Consider the following 18,693-nt stretch of genomic DNA (forward strand, 5'->3'; position numbering starts at 1 on the left):
TCCAAAACATTATTCAAACCAAAATAAACTTGATTAGCCTCCAAGTCTTGTATACATTAACACTGCAAAGTCTTTATTAAAAAATACTTCCTCGTACCCATAATAAGAGTCTTATTTCACTTTTACAGTAAATGTTAAGTAGTCGCACATTCCACTAACTTAATTTATCCACATTTTATTATAAAACTAATATATATAAATGAGATTCACATTCTACTAACTTATTCAATTTACTTTTCTTTATATTTTTTAAAATTTATGCCCAAATCAAATAGGACTCATATTGTGAGATGAGGGGAATATCGTGGAACGTTTCTAACATTTAGCATATTTGAGTTAAAATGGAAACACAACTCAGTATAATATTGGAGTTAAAATGGGGATCTATTAAATACATCGTCTCTTTCATTTATTTTAAGTGACTATTTAGTCATTTTTCTCTACTTTGACGTTATTCGTGTTGTTTGATTTTTTGGGGAAGAATCGTGGTTGAAGTTTTCATAGATTTAAAGAAGAAATAAGGAAGAATTTGGAGCTCTATCCAGATTTGATCCATAACTGGACAGATATGTGAATCGGTGTTTTAGTATGTTACGAATATGATTGTTCTGTTTGTAGGAGTATTAGATATTTTAAAGTGTTCTAATAACATTAATTTTTTTAAAAAAATTACATTTAATTAATTGAAATATTTTTTATTTATCTAATAAAATATTGAACATTTCTTATTTCCATTGACTTATTGTAAATATGTAATTAATCATGAAAATTATATGACACGTGCATAGTACGGGTGGATGATATTAGTTTGATAAATATCAACAATTAAAATGAATTTTATACTTAGTTTAAGGTGCCTATAAATCAGCGCGAGAAATAGTCACTGGTCCGCGGTGAATATCACTGGTAACTAAAAAAATGAATTTTATAAGTATAGGATGAAATTGGAGATAGATAGATTAGCCGCCTAATAAACATATTGAATACAAGTGGACTACATATACAGTACGAAAAGAAACCCTAGATTTAGAGCGCCTATTGCATTAGAAAATTGTTATTTAGGAGTACTACTTTCTGAATTTCATCTTCTTCCCCAAAAACCTATTTATTATTCATCTCACTTTTTGGTTGAGGCAAAACAACAAACACCTAAGCGGCTTAAATATCTCAGGCTAGGGAGGCGGGAGAGAGGTGGCAGATGATCCAAAAGACTCCGGCCCAGACCCAGGTATGTCTCTTTCTCTTTACTTTTCTGCCTTTTATTTCTCATCCTACTTATCTCCCACTCCCACCTTTTTCATATTCGTTTTTATCACCCTTGTTATTATGATTGCAAAGCTTAAATTAGCCCTGCCCACATTACGAAATCCGTTTTCTGCTTGTTCAATTGAAATTTTATTTTTATTTCTGCTGAATCTGTAACAATGGCTCTTAAATCTGATTCGCAGAGGAAGAGCTACTGCGTGATGGAAGATGTTTATGGAGTGGTGATGACACCCAAGGTGGACCTTCAACAACTCCATCTGCAACTTCATAGCAAGCCCGCTCCTCCACACCTCATTCTTCCTAATATTGGACGAGCACTTGAGGTTCTTTTTCCTCTTTTTTAAAAAAAAAAATAAAAAAAAAAATTGGCTTACCTCTTCTCGTGTTTGTTGTTTAATAACAATCCACCAAGATTCCCCCTTCCCACTTGCTCTGGTATTCATTGTTTTATTTGCTTTTTCACTACATGGGTATATACTACAAAAATTTTATGAGGATTTCTTTTAATGTTGTGTTGTTTTAATTCAGCTGCTGCTCTTAACTCTCTCAGAGTGAGAGAAGAATGATACTTGGAATTTTAATTTTAATACATCAAAATGTGGCAGTCCTGAGAAAAAGATTGAACTTTTTTTATTTGCCTCAGGATTTATTAAAGACTAGAGAAGTGGGCGAGTTCCTTAGTGGGGCTTTTGCGGGGGCCATGACCAAAGCTATTCTTGCCCCTCTCGAGACCATCCGGTTGGTTCCTGGTATTCTGTTTTGCAATTCACTTCTACAAGTAGTTCAGCTTAGGTTTGTTTGTGTCTACCTTTTGGAATTTCGCAGATTTTACTCCCTCTCTTTTAAGCACTCGTTTTGGGAATATGATACTATTAATATTTTAAGTGTAGAGAAAGTAAAGTAAGTGAGAAGACTGCCACTGCTAGAAAATTGGATTGCGTAAATTCCTGAAAATTATACATTGATTTGGCTATTCTGGAATTCAACTTTTCTTTTGCAGAACATGTTGATGTGGCATTCCTTTTCTTGTCTAATGTTAATTGAAACATGCAGGACAAGGATGGTTGTTGGAGTTGGGTCCAAAAACATATATGGCAGTTTTGTTCAAATTATTGAAAAACAGGGCTGGCAAGGGCTCTGGGCTGGGAATGCAATAAATATGCTTCGCATAGTTCCCACACAGGCAATTGAGCTTGGTACATTTGAATATGTGAAACGAGCAATGACTACAGCACAAGAGAAATGGAAGCTGAATGATAGCCCGAGTTTGCAATTAGGCCATCTGAATTTCAATTTTTCTCTGTCCTGGTTGTCTCCCGTTGCTGTTGCTGGTGCCGCTGCAGGAATTGTTAGCACCCTTGCCTGTCATCCCCTTGAAGTCTTAAAGGTATGAGCAAAATCTACGTCTTTGGGTGACTAGTTAATTAAAGAGGGTAAATATTAGTCTTCTTATCTGTTTGTTTCATTGGTCTTATACAGGACAGGTTGACAGTGAGTCCTGATATATATCCCAACCTAAGTATTGCAGTTACCAAGATATACAAGGAAGGTGGAATTGGTGGTCTATACTCTGGGTTGTCGCCCACATTGATCGGCATGCTCCCGTACAGCACGTGTTACTATTTCATGTATGAGACGATGAAGAAATCATATTGCTTAACAAAGAAAAAGGATTCTTTGTCTCGTGCTGAGATGCTCCTAATTGGGGCGCTTTCTGGTAACACAGCATTTCATTTTCCCATGCTACAATTAAACTATACTACTATTAATCTCTTTAAACATTGCAGGCTTGACGGCTAGCACCATCAGCTATCCTTTGGAGGTGGCGAGGAAGCGGCTAATGGTGGGAGCTCTGCAAGGGAAATGTCCACCAAACATGGCAGCTGCACTCTCGGAAGTTTTCAGAGACGAGGGTGTTAAAGGACTCTATCGAGGCTGGGGGGCGAGCTGCTTGAAGGTGATGCCTTCCTCTGGTATCACATGGATGTTCTACGAAGCTTGGAAAGACATATTGCTCGTTGAAAGACGTCCCTCTTGAAAAACAATGGTCTAAATATGGAGAAGTCAATTTAGCCTGAACCATCTTCCCAAAGGCTTGTTTTTTGATGGTGGGCAGATGAGGCCTGCAAGTTGAAGGTGAAGAAGATGGAAATTTTGGGTTGATCTTACTCTTGAAGAAGTTTCATGATAGAGAAAGCTAACTAGCACAATGATATTTGGATTATTGGGCACAATTTTGTTTCTGGATTTATGTAGGCAGTTAAAACGCACATGTTGCTCAGTTGAATTAAAGCTCATTTGTAGCAAGATAACTATGAATTATTCATCCAATCAACTTACAAATTCCTACAACACATATATATATACTGCAAGCCAATATATTTAAAAATATAATTCCGAAGTATCAGAGCATTCAGCAACACTTATCAGTGCCCAGCATAGAATACACTTAACTGCCGCCATGTCAAAGAATGTCTAGGCTTCTGAAGATTCATTATCTGCACATAATAACATTCAGCATGAGAGAGAGAGAGAGAGAGAGAGAGAGAGAGAGAGAGTTTCATTCATCTGTAATTTACCACACCTTCATTAGTCAATTGTTCAAACCGAGCAACTATGTGTTTCCCATAGGTATATTTCTTCAAAGCAACAAGGTGAAGCTGGATACAGTTAAGCAGTCTCTCTCGCTGATTCTCGTTGCTAATATCAATAATCTTCTGCACCACGTAATTCGCGTACTGATCCTTCATCATCGTCTGAATACCAAGACAAAGTTCACCACAAGCGTTGCAAAGCAAACTATAGCGCAGCTCTTTTACCTCAAAACATAAAATCTACTTCAAATTATTTCTCTTACCAATAAACTATCGCCATCCTCAGGCTGTGAAAGAATCTCCTCAATCAAACAGTCACACTCAGTAGTGTCACCATACTCGAGGCATTTCTCCACCACATTTGATGCATACTTATGTTGGCTCATCGGCACGATTCTTCCATACAATTTTTGGATAATTTGACTACGCTCAAATGGTTTTCCCCTTTCCAACACATGCTGTCACAGTACACCAAATGTTGGGAGTTGGAACTCACAACTAAATATCAATGGATATGAGATGCTGGACAAAATGACAAGGGCCGAAATATCAGAAGTTTCATACCTGCGTAACGTAGTTACCATACTGATCATGTGCAAGATCATATGCAGATGCCATTATCTCATCCACTATTGGTCGACAGCACAAGTCATCCGAACAATGCTCTAAAACTCTCTGCAAGCAGACCTGGGGAGATTAAATTATCTATTCTTGAACATATGCATCAGTCATGACAGATAATCTGTAGAGAGGTGAGAATATTCTTCTAGCCATGATAAATAAGACTTATCAAGTCCAAAAATGCACTTATAGGTTAAAATATATCAGGAGCACTTGAAGAAAAAAAATTCTAGTACCTGAATGACACGGCAACCATATGGATGAGTTGATAGTGCAGCTACTTGACCCCGGAAGGCTGAGATGATAAAATCAATTTTTTCTGGAGGAACGCATTCAATACATTTCTGTATGACATGATTTCCATTTTGATCTCGTACACATCTCATCACATGTCCATCAAGTTCGAGCACAAGTTCCGTCTTTTGATCAACTTCAATAACCTCTAGTGCCTGAAGTGAACGAACAAATAAAATACGAACCAAGCAAGTTAACACTTACAAGTTTCATCTCATTTATATCATTTGCTAAAGATATTCAAAATTGCAGAATACCAACAAGGTATGATTAGTCACCATTCCCAAACAAAACTATCAGGAGAATTGGTTTTGTTGGGAGCTTGGACACTAACTAATGAGTGTAGGAGAATGAACGAGTATACATATAAAATGAATGAAACAAACAAAATTCATTACAAACCAAAACATATGGATTACATGCATTAGCATAGAAACCAAGTCATTACGTTGAAGGATAGCATGCCAATCTATTTTTAAAGATATTCGGCAGGCTGAACGTTGTTCAAATAGGCAGGATCCTTAATTACGGGTGCTCAGTGATTTAATATAAAAAGATAAGACCTTGCACAGACCTTTTGAATTACCCGGCAACCATACATTTGTAAACTTAAAGGCAACATCTGCCTCGATAGTTGACTTGCAAGCTCCTTCCTCTGCTCATAAGTTCCATATTCAAAGAACTGCAAACACCAAAATGCAGTACAGCTACTCATATGTGCCATAAAATATTCAATGCAGAGAAAGTGAGAAGCCCACCTTCTGAATAACATAGTTCCCAAAGACATCAGTCATCAATTTAGAAGCATGAGGAAGAACTTCCCTGAAAACCAACTCCTTCTCTTCAACACTACAATTTTCCAACTTCTGTTGTATAAATCGACTGCCATGCTGATCCACACTGAAGTTGCAATGCATATAAAATGATTTTATCCATTGAGGATATCAATTGAGCTCCATTATAAAGCTAGACGGTAGCAAAAGAAGAAACCAAAAGAAATAAACAAAAACATAAATTCTACCTGAATTCAACAATACGGCCTACAATGTCTGAGAGATCAATTCTCCGAGTACTGCTAGCTTTCAGCTCTTCAAGAAATGAAAGCTTCCTATGGTCATTGATACCATCAGCTCCCCTCTGTCCTTGCCATCTTGGAATACCAACATTTTTTGCTGGGTTTTGAGAAAATCCAATATCATATCGCTTTCCCAATGAATTAGGGCCTCCAACTGGGGAATCTGGTATTACTGGATTACCAAGAGGCGACGACTGAAACTGAGGCACAAATCCCAGACCTGTAGGACTGCTGAGGTAACTACTACTCGGTATCCTCATTTTCGTTGGACTGTGAATGCCGATACTTCCACTAGGGGTTAACTGGAATTTCTGGTCACCTGCATGATAAACAGAATTTGGATCATTTAGTAAAGTAAAAGAATCAACTGGTTTGCTAACCATACCAGGAGAAGGCAACTGATTATACTGCAGAGAGGCACCATATGGATCTTGCATAACCCCTTGGAAATATTGCATTGAAAGGGGATCCGGAAAGGGGGGCTGAATCGTCAGTCCAGGTTGGCCATAGAACCTGTTCATGTTCTGTACAACAGACCCTTTGGAGATGTTTTCCCCAGTTGGAACACCAGCACTTTGTCCAACAAAACTTTGTCCTGGGTTGGCATTAAAATGAAAAGGAAAACCTGTATGAGGTGGATATCCAGGCAAATAAGGGGGCAGATACGAGGAACCCATAGCATATCCACTGTATTGTGGACTATATAGACCAGAAGTATTCAAATTTGTATAAAATGAATTTGCCGGTGCCATGTAAGCTGCAGTAGTTGCGTATAAAGGAGGGTGACCACTGTGAGAATGAAGATGTTCCTGCATCTCTATACGGCCTTGTGGAGCTGAGTAGTTGTTAAATGATTGTGGACCAGGTCCTTGTACTGGGGATCTAGGGACATGGTACCCAGCAGCATGCTGAGAATGAATACTCTGCATATGTAATTCATGCTGCTCATCAAACTCTACTCCCTCTTTATCTTGATCACTCTCCACTCTATCTACGCTTTTGAAAGCATCTGATTCGGTATTGCCACCACTCACACGATCACTAGCAATATAAGCAGTAGACCCTCCTGAGGTGTCAAGACAAGAATATATAGGTACTGAAGCCGCTGGAGGTTCTATTGTTGATATTGACCCACGAGGCAAATCAATCTTACTAGTAGAACCCGTACTTGACTTTGGTTCATGTGGTTCTGAAGCTTCGATGGACAAGGAATCCAATGTCAGCTTCTGAATTTCATGATGAAATGCTTCTTCAGTTGGGCCAGGCGCAACATTATGGCTAAATACTGGTGAAGGTGTTCGGGGGAAATCTGCCTGAAAATTGGAGAGTAAACCAAAACTTAAAAAAAAAGCCAAAACTGTGATAATGGAGCGGTTTTTAATAAAAGACCAAGACCAATATAATGGCGACAATGATAGATGATCATATATTCAACTGAAGGCCAATAATTTACCAGAAACTTTTTATACCTGTATAAGATCAACCAAGCTTTTATGATGGCCAATAGACGACAGCATGTTCTGCTCAAGCACGATATCCACTCCGTCATCTGAAGCTCCCTTGGGTGATCTATCGCCTTCAGGCTCTTCCTCATGAGTGGAAAGAGAACTTCCTAGATTGTACGCTTTCTGGAGTGCAAGGTGCATGTTGCTCCTCGTAATTGTATGAGGATGAGCCATTGCATTCAAATCATTGTTTAAATATTTTGAATACGAAGAATCATCCTGCTGCAATAACTCAGAGTGAGAATTCCCTATAGCACTGCTCAAAGCTGTTGAACTTGAGTTGGGTACGGGCTGTTTATTTATAAGATCACCAAAAGCTGCAAATGAGCCCTCGATGCTTGGAGGTGCACTACCACTACGGTTTGGAGCGATGATACTTCGATTTCTATCAACAGCATGTCCTCTAAGAAGCAATCCCAATTCATCTGTCACTGCACTAGCTGAAGTAAAGGGAGCAGTATCGCTCGATGGTGACCACTTTCCAGCTCCACCACTATCCACAATTCTCATAGGGTTCTCAGTTGCCATAGTAGCTCTATTAATGATGCTCGCCTCTTGTTAAGAACACTGGTTTCACATTTCTTTCAATTAGGCAGCAAAAATATTACGGTAAGTCCAGGGATTCTAAATAAGAAGAGAAACACATAAAATTGAACTCAGCCATAACAAAAGGGAGCCTAGGAATTTCATCTAATTAGCAAAACAAAGCAAAGACAGGATAACCTATGCATAATCGTTTAAAAAACGTTTCAATAAAATCAAATATGACAAACCATAACCATAATTGTACATACAAAGACCTAACAAATTCCATGCTGCTTAACCATATTTATCTATTAAGAAAATATAGGTAGATCTTTCTAAGTCTTCACCTGACCTATTTCAGGGTGAACGACTGCTTCAGTAACACGGTCATCAGGATCAAATCATAATTAAGCTGTGATTCTAAAGACAGAATATTGACTATTATAGGGATGAGAAAATACACACACACGCATAAAAAAAGAATCAATCGTAGAAAAAACAGAAGCTTGAGACGCTTGAGGCAGGGTCCGAGCAAAAATTCTAGAAGGTATACCACTGTGAGCTACAACTTTTTCCCCCTTCTCGACCAACAGCCGAACAAGATTACAAAAAAAATGCAAGAATTCGGTGGAAACAATACTAAATAAGTATAGATAGAGTAAAGGAGAAGTCTTTACAAATTTCAAACATATATATGGTCCGATGAAGCGAGGTCAAACATGAAACAACTCACCCTGTTGAATTAGAGACCCAACTCCGATCAACAGTAGAATAAAAAACCCCTATGATGATTATGATGATGATGATGATGATGATGAAGTTAGAAGGAGACAATGTTTACAAAGAAAATGAGAAAAAACCCAAACTCAGAAAGAAAAGAGCAGTTTAAAATACATATGTCGCTTCCTGAACCCACCACCGTGTCTACAGACTACACTTATTTTTTTTCCTTTTCCTTCTTTTCTTTATTGATTTTGTTTTTTTTCTTGGGTTTGCATTTATTGCGATTTAAGGTAAAATCAGTAATAGTAGAGGAAGAGATTCAAGGTAAAGACTACTAGCAGTTGATGCATATCCATAAACTGACTGACCCTTCGAAATTCTTGAAAATACGCAGACACCCCCCCCCCACCCCCCCACCTTTTTTTAAGAGCAATGACGCCCGTCCCGGTGGAATTCTGACCGGTATGCCGGAATTCCGTGGCGGACATCTGCCATTGTGCTTGGTATACACGGATACGGAATTCCGCCGAGGACACCGCAGTTCCGAGGCGTTACGCGGAATTCTGTCGCGACGGGCATGCGGACGTCCTCCGTTGCGTTGACTCCCACGGACGTCCGCGCGGAATTCCCGTTTATTGCATTAATTTTTTTTTAAAATTTCTATATATACGGCTCGTTGAACTGCATTTCATTCGCACCACTTGTTTTAACAAGTTTCTCTCTCTACATTTCTTTTACATATCCGGAATGACTGGTAGTGGTAGTGGTGGACATTATGAACACATGATGTGTCTGATTCATGCACGTGTGCGGGAATCAGCGGAGAGGGAGGAACAAGCGGCCTTGGCGCCGGCGGTACCTCGACCCATCCATCGTCGAACTATAATACCTCGGGACCACCTCGCTGCCCACGCTCGGTTGTATGAGGATTACTTTGCGTCGGAGCCACGGTTTGGGGAGAACCTGTTCTGGCGACGGTTTAGGATGCATCGTCCGCTCTTTCTGCGTATCGTGGGCGCTTTGGAGCGTCGATACGGGTATTTCAGGGTGCGGGAGGATGCGGCTGGTAATCCCGGCCACACGCCGATTCAGAAGTGCACTGTCGCAATCAGGCAGCTGGCATACGGAGGCGCGACCGACATGTTCGACGAGTACCTCTACATCGGCGAGACGACTGCCCGCGATTGCCTGAAGTATTTTTGTCAGGGCGTTAGATTGTCAGGGCCTGTAGTGGAGGCCTACCCCCGAAGATTGTCAGGCTCTGCTGGATATGCACGGGAATCAGCACGGGTTTCCGGGGATGTTAGGCAGCATAGATTGTATGCACTGGGAATGGAAGAACTGCCCCGCTGCCTGGAAAGGGATGTACACTACTGGTTTAAAGGCTAGGAATCCCACGATGATCCTTGAAGCAGTAGCTGACTACCGGCTGTGGATTTGGCATGCCTATTTTGGAGTAGCCGGGTCTAACAACGACATCAACGTCCTCCAGTCGTCGCCCCTTTTCAACGAGCAGTGCATGGGCGTTGGTCCGACCGTCAACTTCGTCGCCAACGGCAACCAGCACAATATGAGCTATTATTTGGCGGATGGGATATACCCAGCACGATCAGATGCCAGCAGATGAAAAGAAGATATATTTTGCGGGTCGCCAGGAGACAGCGCGCAAAGATGTGGAGCGGACATTTGGTGTGCTCCAGGCTCGATGGGCGGCAGTGAAGGGTCCAACACGGCTGTGGTATGTTGACAGCATCGCCGACATCATGTACGCATGTATTATCATGCACAACATGATTGTCGAAGATGAAGGTCCAACACTGACTGATTGGACCAATGATGATGCTGGTGCTGCGGGTCCAAGCCACGGCGTAGCCACTAGCAATGTACGCATGGGTTACCCCATGACGATGTCGATCGAGTCCGTGCATTTGCCGACATGCGCCAAAGACAAGCTCATGCTCGGCACCAGAACAATATTATTGAAGAAGTATGGCAGCAGATGGGTCGTCGTTGATGTAATTTTTAATTATTGAAATGTTTTTTTTTAATTTGGTGAAATGTACTTTTCTTTTTTTTATTAAATGGAATTTTTTTCCCTATTTGTGTCGAAATTTTAATTCCGTAAATTGTTTGATTCCGGAAATTGTTTAATTTGTGAATTTGTGGTTTTTTTAATTGTGGGAAGTCCTTCAGGAAGTCATTGGGGAAGTCCGCCACTATGCAGTGAGAAATTCGCATGACGTGGCAGTGCAGTGGGAAGTCCGCATGACGTGGCAGGAGGTATTTTTGGAAATTCCGCGCCACTGCTGATGCTCATGTAAGAGTAGAGTACTAATAGTAGTACACTATTTGACACCGATACCTTTTTCTTCGTTTAATTTTCAATTTTCCATGAACGAAGAATCGCTACAAGCTTATTGCTAGCCTCATTTATTGCTTGAAAAACTTTTTTCACTTTTATCTTTCGAAGCTGTCAATATGGAGTACTACTACATAACCATCTACGCCAGGACAATCTATAGATGCAACAAAATCTAATCTTTTTTAGGCTGTAAAATAAAAATCTGTTTTCATTTAAAGAAAAGTAAGGAATTTGTTAAAAAAAAGCATAGAAAACTCAAATATCTAAAGTTGAATAAGACAACTGGGCTTCCCGGTAAGAAAAGTAATTGGAAATATAATAGTAGTAGTATTATAGTAGTAGCATGTATTTGAGGGGGTAATAATGTACACATATTTACATGTTGTGTTGTGATTACCTAATACTTCCCCCATTTTACTATTATTCTTTTGCAATATCTCATTTAAACAATAAAATTTTAATCTAAAAACATCACTCTCTACTTTTTCAATACTACACTACATAAAAACACGTGCCGGAATAGAACTGCTTCACTTCGAATAGGATAGAGAGATTCTCCCTATCCCGTAACATTAACCATTATCTAATACTCCTATTTATTGATGGTTTTTGGATATGGATAGCATTGACTATCCACATAAACAAACCCATCTCTGCCAAATAGTCATGTCTTTTTATTTTAATGTTTGTTTGCCTACCAGAGACGACAACTAATCATCAAAACTCACGGTAACAAAATTTGCATTAAAATGCTTCTCAGAAAACAAGTCATTTTTTTCAGACATGAGTAGAATAAGCCACACCATATTTCTTCCCTGAGTTGTAATAATCTAGGAAGAATCTAACAAGGGAAAAGGATGGGTGATGGATCTCTCTGCAACTTTCCATCAGGTAAGCTCAGTTTCTTCATCTTTTCTTCACACCAAAACAGCTGTTCTTTACTAATTCTGATCATTCGTAGTGCCCTAGATAGCACTTTGACATCGATAAGTCCTAGCAGCATCTCCACATCGTCTGCTGTACTCGGCCCTGATTTCTTCTTATAGCTCTTGCTCTTCTTCCATAGTTCCTTCAGTCTCATTGCTTTCTGCACTTTCAAGAATCAGATCATCGATACTTGTAGTTCGCGTTGCTCGTGCAAGTTTAGTGAGACAGAAGCAGAGTTAGTTTTACCTTCTCAAGAGTAGATTGAACCAGTTGAACAGGGGTAGGCATCTGGTTCTGACTTCCAAAGAGACTACGCACACCACCAGATTTTTTCTTGTCCATCTTTACAAATTGGCGGAAACTCAAGATAGAGGTTTCGATTACTCTTAGGACATCTGTTGCGTGAACTTTAAGGCCCAATGCCTCTTCTTCTGTGGATCTCTCATCCAATGATAAAGAAATGAAGGTCTTTAGAAGTTTTAAACTAAAAAACACAAATTCATGACTAGATTTCAAAGTGAAGAACAAGACTCAAATAGTTAACTCAAAACTCAAGACTTGGATTTTGCCATAAAATCATAAGGAGTTTCAGATATTCATTTTGGAACGAGCAAGCACCCTAAATGTTGTTCATTTAGCAATCTTTGCCGAACAGAGAGAAGTATCTTGTGATTAACTGGCTATTTCACCCAGGAACAGAATAAACATGCCCTTCCCATCATACCGTACCTTGGATCATTGGAACCTGAAGCAGTTTGGGCAAGGACTTTCTAGTTCGAGTGAAGATCTCTGGCCTTGACCCATGTTCAAATGGTTCGTTTTCAATGAATCTCTGCAATAAGACCTGGAACTGTTGGAACTGTTGCGCACTATGGTTGTAAGAGGCGGGGCTATCAGGTTGGCAGGATATTTTCTGACTCAGCTGTGTGTATTGACAGTGAAGCGCCTCCCAAGTCAAGCATAATTGAGCAACATACACAGTTTCAAGATCCTGATAAAGGTCGTTAACTGGTTGCTGTAAGTGCTCACACTCCTCTTCGGGTTGCTCAATTTTTCTCAAGGAAAGGCATGCAAGGGGAGAAGCAATCCTTTTCGAAGCAGATTTCGGTGATGGAGTTGAACGAGCATGACAACCTACATCATTTTGAGCTTCAATGAGACACAAGATGTAGTATCCAATAATTCAATGCATACATCATGAATAAAAGCCAAACTGCTAGATACCCTACTGACATACAATCCATCTTAGAGAAAAATTATCTTTGATATAATCATTCCATGTATAAACCATACCGAGCATGGCAGAATTTCAAGGACATAAGGGACCAACTTTTATGCAAGGAAGACACCTGACACTTGGTAGTTGTACAAATTTTGACTGCATTTAAACACACAATGCACTATTGAAGGCGCAAATCAAAAGAAGTCGTCAAGAATTGAATTACCAATGCAAGAAATGTGAACTACAAGATGACATTTTTATAGAAAACATAATAACACAAAATCACAAATTTTCATCAACTGGCATTCCATGACTGCCCTTTCAAACATGTATATGGTCCTTCGAAATGGTTCGTGTTTTTACTCCCAAACTCTTTTTTTAATTGTAGCAGAGGAGAATAGAGAGCCCATTTTACTAAATTGATAAAGCAAAACTAACGAAAAGATGCAACTTTGGTCTTATTTGGCAAAATTGGTTGTGCCATGATATTCCACACGATTCTAACTTGTCTATTGCGCCAAGATTTAGATTAACCTTCCATTTCAATCCCATTGATGCACCAAGAGGTACACTCAAATTCTCATAAAGAAGCATACATTTATATTTGGTCTCTGGGCAATTTACTTTAAATAAGCATGTCTTCTAATGCTTAGACTTGTTAAGTTGGCGATGATGAAGTAAGATGCTTCCCCTCTAACCAATAGGTCAAGGGTTCGAGTCACCACGAGGGTATATGTGGAACCATTATTGATCCTCTTAAAAAGAGAAAAAATAGACTTGTTAAGCTGGCTGGCAAAGGATCTTGAAAACGCTACTCGGGGAAGTTGGGATTCATCAATTATAAGTCAAAAAAATGGATTGTGATAATACACGTGAACTCGCCCTTTAGAATTATTCACACTGACAAAAGTTAAAATTTCCCATTTCTTCCCCCCCTTATATCAAGTTCAAGTGGATATGTCACTAGTGTAATCTCATGGGAGCCATGACAAAAAAAAAACTCTCCAACGTAAAAGGAAACACCTTTAGACATGTATTAACACTTACAAACTTCCTGCAGGTGCTGAGAGCTCGAGCCATCAAAAAAGAGCATTCGCTCACAGTATATGTCATACACAGCACCGAAACCAGACCAGAACTGCCGTCCTTCCGCTTCAACATCCCTCCAATCACTGGAGCTGGTTTCCCCCTCTTCCTCTTCTTCTTCCTCGCCTGCTGGAGAAGTTTCCTCCGGTATCAATACCATGAAGCTATTTCTCCTCAGTTCTTTCAGCCTCCTTTTCACCTCGTTTGTGATGAAATCGTCGTCATCATCCTCAATTTCAGGATTGTTTGAATCAACACAGACTGATTTTCCCAATGTATCTCCACTTTCATCCTTGGGCTCCTCTGGATGAGGCACTGGCTGATCTTGAGTGACATTCTTCGGATTAGGTTTGTGAACATTCCTAAACTTCTTCAGTTTGAAGAAATCCATCACTGGTACAGTTACTTGCTACTTCCTGTTATTTTCCACCGGAACACAATAGATGGATCACTTCAATAATCATACCCCAATGAAAGCTACCCTGCATATAAAAAAAATTACATCACAGTCAAGAATGAACTCCATTCCAGTAAAATGTTAAACAAGCATCCATAAAGCAGAGGTTAAATAGCGCCTTAGCCTGCAGATCCAATTTTTTATGAAGAGCCTATTTTATTAAAGAAAATGCAATCTTTGTAAACGAGAGTGGTTGCTTAGGTATACAAGTCACCATCAAAGAAGAAAAACCTGTAGACTCACTTATTTATCATTATAAAAAATGATAGAACTAATTGACAAAATATGATCCATTAGATGGAAACAATGCAAGATACTACATACAAGCAACATCTCATTATCAACTCATTAAACATCTTGATACTGCAAATCCCCACCACCCAGAAAGAAGACAAAAGAAGAAAGGAGTGTAAAATGAAAAAACAAGAAAAGCATTAAAAAACCAATCTTTGCATAGGGGGGAGAAAGAAAAAGCTCAAGATCACTTACTGAAATGGTGCCGTTCAACAGTTGAAAGCTCCATTCCCATGAAACCCTAGGGTAATGTGGGGGAGAGAGACTGGAAATAACGAGGGAGCTTGTACATTTGAGAAAGATAATGAGCTAAAACGGAATGCAATAAATGCAATATTTCCAACATCACCATAAATAATTGAAAATCACCATTGACAAAGCTAGGATTTAGTACAATTATTACGAGTATTCAGTAAAGAGATAAGAGAATACAAATGGGCAGTCCTAGACTATATCTCCAAATTAATCTCCTGTTTGGTTCATGAATTGAAATTCACAACTTAATTATAGTCATTATTCTAATTCAAATAATTTTATAATTTAATCTTAAATAAGCTATTATATGATAATTAGTTATGGCTCAACATCTCACCTTAATTGTTGTATTAGTTTAAGCTATTATATGATAGTTAGTTATGGCTCAACATCTAACCTTAATTGTTGTAATAGTTTAAGCTATTATATGATAATTAGTTATGGCTCAACATCTAACCTTAATTGTTGTAATAGTTTAATCATGGATTAAAACACAATACCTTTACTACTCTTCATTAGGATAATCATAATTAACAAAATATTGTCATTGTACAAAGCAGTAAAAGTATAGCGTACAGTACTTATGAATATGAGTAGCAATACTAGTAGATTTAGATTTAGATTTAGATTTAGATTTAGATTTATAAAAGGAATCCCAGCCTTCCCCATTTGCCATCTAGAGCAGAGAATATTGTCAGTAAAGAAAACAATTAAACACATCAGACCGGACTACGCTATGTGATGTATCCATTTTCATTTTCAAATAGGGAAAAATAGCTTAAAAGTCATAAACTTTAACCAAATTCTGGTTTTTTCCACAACATATAAAATTGGCGTATAAAGTCACAAATTTTGCCGGGTTGCTGGTATCTACCTTTTGACCCGACCCTGTATTTTTTGGTAAATAAGTGTCATATGTGGCATACCTGAAAGTTGACACGGAGTCATGGAAAATCGTAAAACGATGTCGTTTTTAACACCTAAAACGACGCCGTTTCATCGCTAAGTCTGCAATTAGGTTTAAATTCCCAAAATCAAACATAAAAATTGAATCATCCTACAAATCGTGATTCATCCACCCACTTCAATCTCGATTTTTCTTCCCTCTGTGGCGAACGATTCACCCGTAATCACGTGGGCAATATCAATTCGTTAACATTTGTTAACAAGGTAAGATCATAGCTTCAATTTTAGGGCTTGAAATCCCGATTTTTGAGACAACACATTTGAAATCCCGAATTTTGAATATGCGATTTAGGGTTCTGTTGGTTTTAGGGTTCAATTTGTTGTTTCTGGATTGAATAAACTTGTGTCTGGATTGAATAAACTTGTTCCCGATTTGTGGTTGGATTGGGCGATTTCGAATGTGCAATTGGTTTAATAGTTCAGGACTGTGGTTTTGAATGTGCAATTGATTTAATAGTTCAGGATTGTGGTTTGGTGTAGGATGTCCACGTCTTCGCGGTCTTCGAGCAGAATGACTTGGCCGAGGTTTGAGACAGTGGTATGTGATCACGGTCTTGAAGCTGATGTGGTGACATCAAATACAGATGCCAATCCCGGACGACGCTTCTATCGTTGCCAAGTCTGGAAGGAGGACGATTGCAAATTCTTTCATTGGATTGATCCATCGTTGTCACCGAATCAAGAGTACTTTTAAAAAAATTGAAGATGGATAGGGACAACGTGCAAAGAGCATTGAGAGATAGAGTTGCTATGCAGGATGCACTTAACGAGAGCGTCCGTTCCAAAATCGCTGAAGTTGAAGCACTCCAAGATGTTGTCGCAGATTTGCATCGTCAAAATCGGGACTTAAAGGTTGTCATTTGCATTTTATGTATCGTCATTTGGATACTGACGTAGCTTATCTAATAGAACCAACGATTGTAGTAGACTATGCAAGTTGAACTCCAATGTAATACACTACGGAACCAAGAATATTGTAGTGATTTTTCCCCTATGAATGCATTGAGTTATGAGTTCAAATATAACTTATTGTTACTCTGTCTCTTTGTTACAACATTGAGTAATTATTTTTCCCTACGAATGCATTGAGTTATAAGTTCAAATATAGCCAGGAAGCTATGATACATTAAGAGTTCCTGTCCAACAAAGAAGAAGAAAAATAATAGCAAGGGGAAGCTATGGTAAAGCTTTTGATGAAAAATATGGAATTGACTTCAGTTTAGTACCCAAAACACCTTGTTTACACATAATAGTTTGTTGCCACAAAACACATGGTTTACACATAATTTAGTACCCAACCACATATAGTTTGGTGCTCACAAAACACATTGTTAAGACATAGTTTGGCGCTAAAAAAAACATTGTTTTATTACAAATACACATTCAACATCTTCAACCATTGTTGTTGCTTTGCTGCGTGGGGATTGAATCATCACCTCCTCCAGAACGTCCTCCAGCACAACCTCCTCCACGGCCTCCCCTTCTTCCAGCTCTCCCCCGTAATAGCGGTGGTACCACTTTCGGCATTAGATGGTATCTTGCGAGCCCTTCCCATCTTGGCCTATAAGTTTAGTAATTGCAATGTTAGTAATAACTAGTAATAAAATCGAGCGTAAGTTGATTAAAACTAGAGTTTAATAGCTTTGGCTTAGGTTGCACTTCAACTGGATCGTTTTTGCAAGTTCTGGAGTTGTGGCCTTCTTGGAAACACTTCTGGCATGTCATCACACATATTTTCCTCATTCTATTGGGTCTGGCTGGATCCTTCTCGAATGGATCCCTCCTTCTCACCTTCTTGGGCCTACTGGTCATCTTCCTCACAGGTGGAGGTACAACCGAGTACCCCTCAGCAGGAGGCCAGAGCTTCTCCCCATTTAATGCTGGCAACCCATATCCATAAGCCAACTTGTACTTGCTTAATGAGAAGTATTCATGGACATAATCATCAACATTCTGCTTGAGGAAGTGAATAACAGTGCATGCATGAAGACAAGAGATGCCAGTCAAATCTCATTTCCTACACTCACATTGCCTTAAGGAATGAGTCACTACAAACCTATCCTCAAAGTGACTAACTTCAAATTTCCCCACTACTGCAGGAATGGTGGTACAATTTCTGCTTTTATATACCATAGCTTCAATTTTTTCCTCACTTTTGGACACACAGTTGAATTAATCCTAGCACTCTCCATTTCTACACTCTTTCTATAAAGACTCTCCATGAGTGTGGTTCTCATTTCATCTAGCATGTCCAACACATGTTTACTCCTTGCCTCCAGAATATAGGCATTGAAACATTCACAAACATTGTTAAGAATGACATCAGAGCATTGTACAGGTGTTGGAAAAGCCTTACAGAATCTGCTTGGGTTCTTGTCCATTAAATCTGCATATGCATGCCCATCTTCCTTCTCTAGCTCTCTGCATGCAATCTCAAATTCTTTCATATAAGTACTTCTAACCAGCTTCCAGAAAAGCTGCTTCAAAAGTAGACCTTTGTGAGTTTTTTTCCAGTTTGCAT

The 18,693-nt window shown here is 39.0% G+C and overlaps 3 protein-coding genes across 8 annotated transcripts; 1 reads left to right on the top strand and 2 right to left on the bottom strand.

The window, feature by feature from the left end:
- The first annotated feature begins 1,016 nt into the window (after positions 1 to 1,016).
- Positions 1,017 to 3,622, top strand: LOC121797678 (probable mitochondrial adenine nucleotide transporter BTL1). 2 transcript variants are annotated; one of them, XM_042196330.1, is made up of 6 exons: positions 1,017 to 1,228; positions 1,449 to 1,589; positions 1,910 to 2,058; positions 2,320 to 2,653; positions 2,746 to 2,983; positions 3,054 to 3,622. In XM_042196330.1, the coding sequence occupies exons 1-6, from the start codon at positions 1,199 to 1,201 to the stop codon at positions 3,302 to 3,304; spliced, it is 1,143 nt and encodes a 380-aa protein (XP_042052264.1). In that variant the 5' UTR covers positions 1,017 to 1,198; the 3' UTR covers positions 3,305 to 3,622. The 2 variants fall into 2 exon arrangements, with proteins under 2 accessions (XP_042052264.1, XP_042052265.1); XM_042196331.1 differs by having other exon boundaries at positions 1,020 to 1,228; positions 1,910 to 2,004.
- Positions 3,554 to 8,776, bottom strand: LOC121797677 (pumilio homolog 5-like). 5 transcript variants are annotated; one of them, XM_042196329.1, is made up of 11 exons: positions 8,614 to 8,776; positions 7,320 to 7,936; positions 6,272 to 7,163; positions 5,797 to 6,169; positions 5,534 to 5,675; positions 5,350 to 5,457; positions 4,718 to 4,930; positions 4,425 to 4,547; positions 4,124 to 4,318; positions 3,851 to 4,022; positions 3,554 to 3,764 (listed from the first exon to the last, which is right to left on the bottom strand). In XM_042196329.1, exons 2-11 carry the CDS (start codon positions 7,881 to 7,883, stop codon positions 3,742 to 3,744), a joined length of 2,805 nt encoding a protein of 934 aa, XP_042052263.1. In that variant the 5' UTR covers positions 7,884 to 7,936; positions 8,614 to 8,776; the 3' UTR covers positions 3,554 to 3,741. The 5 variants fall into 5 exon arrangements, with proteins under 5 accessions (XP_042052263.1, XP_042052262.1, XP_042052260.1 ...); XM_042196328.1 differs by having other exon boundaries at positions 6,236 to 7,163; positions 8,614 to 8,773; XM_042196326.1 differs by having other exon boundaries at positions 4,425 to 4,535; positions 5,797 to 7,163; positions 7,320 to 7,922; positions 8,614 to 8,775.
- Positions 8,777 to 11,676: 2,900 nt separating this feature from the next.
- LOC121801542 lies at positions 11,677 to 15,390 on the bottom strand. Its single transcript, XM_042201047.1, has 5 exons — positions 15,147 to 15,390; positions 14,162 to 14,682; positions 12,622 to 13,026; positions 12,139 to 12,323; positions 11,677 to 12,052 (listed from the first exon to the last, which is right to left on the bottom strand). The coding sequence occupies exons 2-5, from the start codon at positions 14,589 to 14,591 to the stop codon at positions 11,807 to 11,809; spliced, it is 1,266 nt and encodes a 421-aa protein (XP_042056981.1). The 5' UTR covers positions 14,592 to 14,682; positions 15,147 to 15,390; the 3' UTR covers positions 11,677 to 11,806.
- Between the last annotated feature and the right edge of the window lie 3,303 nt (positions 15,391 to 18,693).

This window comes from Salvia splendens, chromosome 4 (assembly GCF_004379255.2).
Source record: "Salvia splendens isolate huo1 chromosome 4, SspV2, whole genome shotgun sequence".
Lineage (NCBI taxonomy): Eukaryota > Viridiplantae > Streptophyta > Magnoliopsida > Lamiales > Lamiaceae > Salvia > Salvia splendens.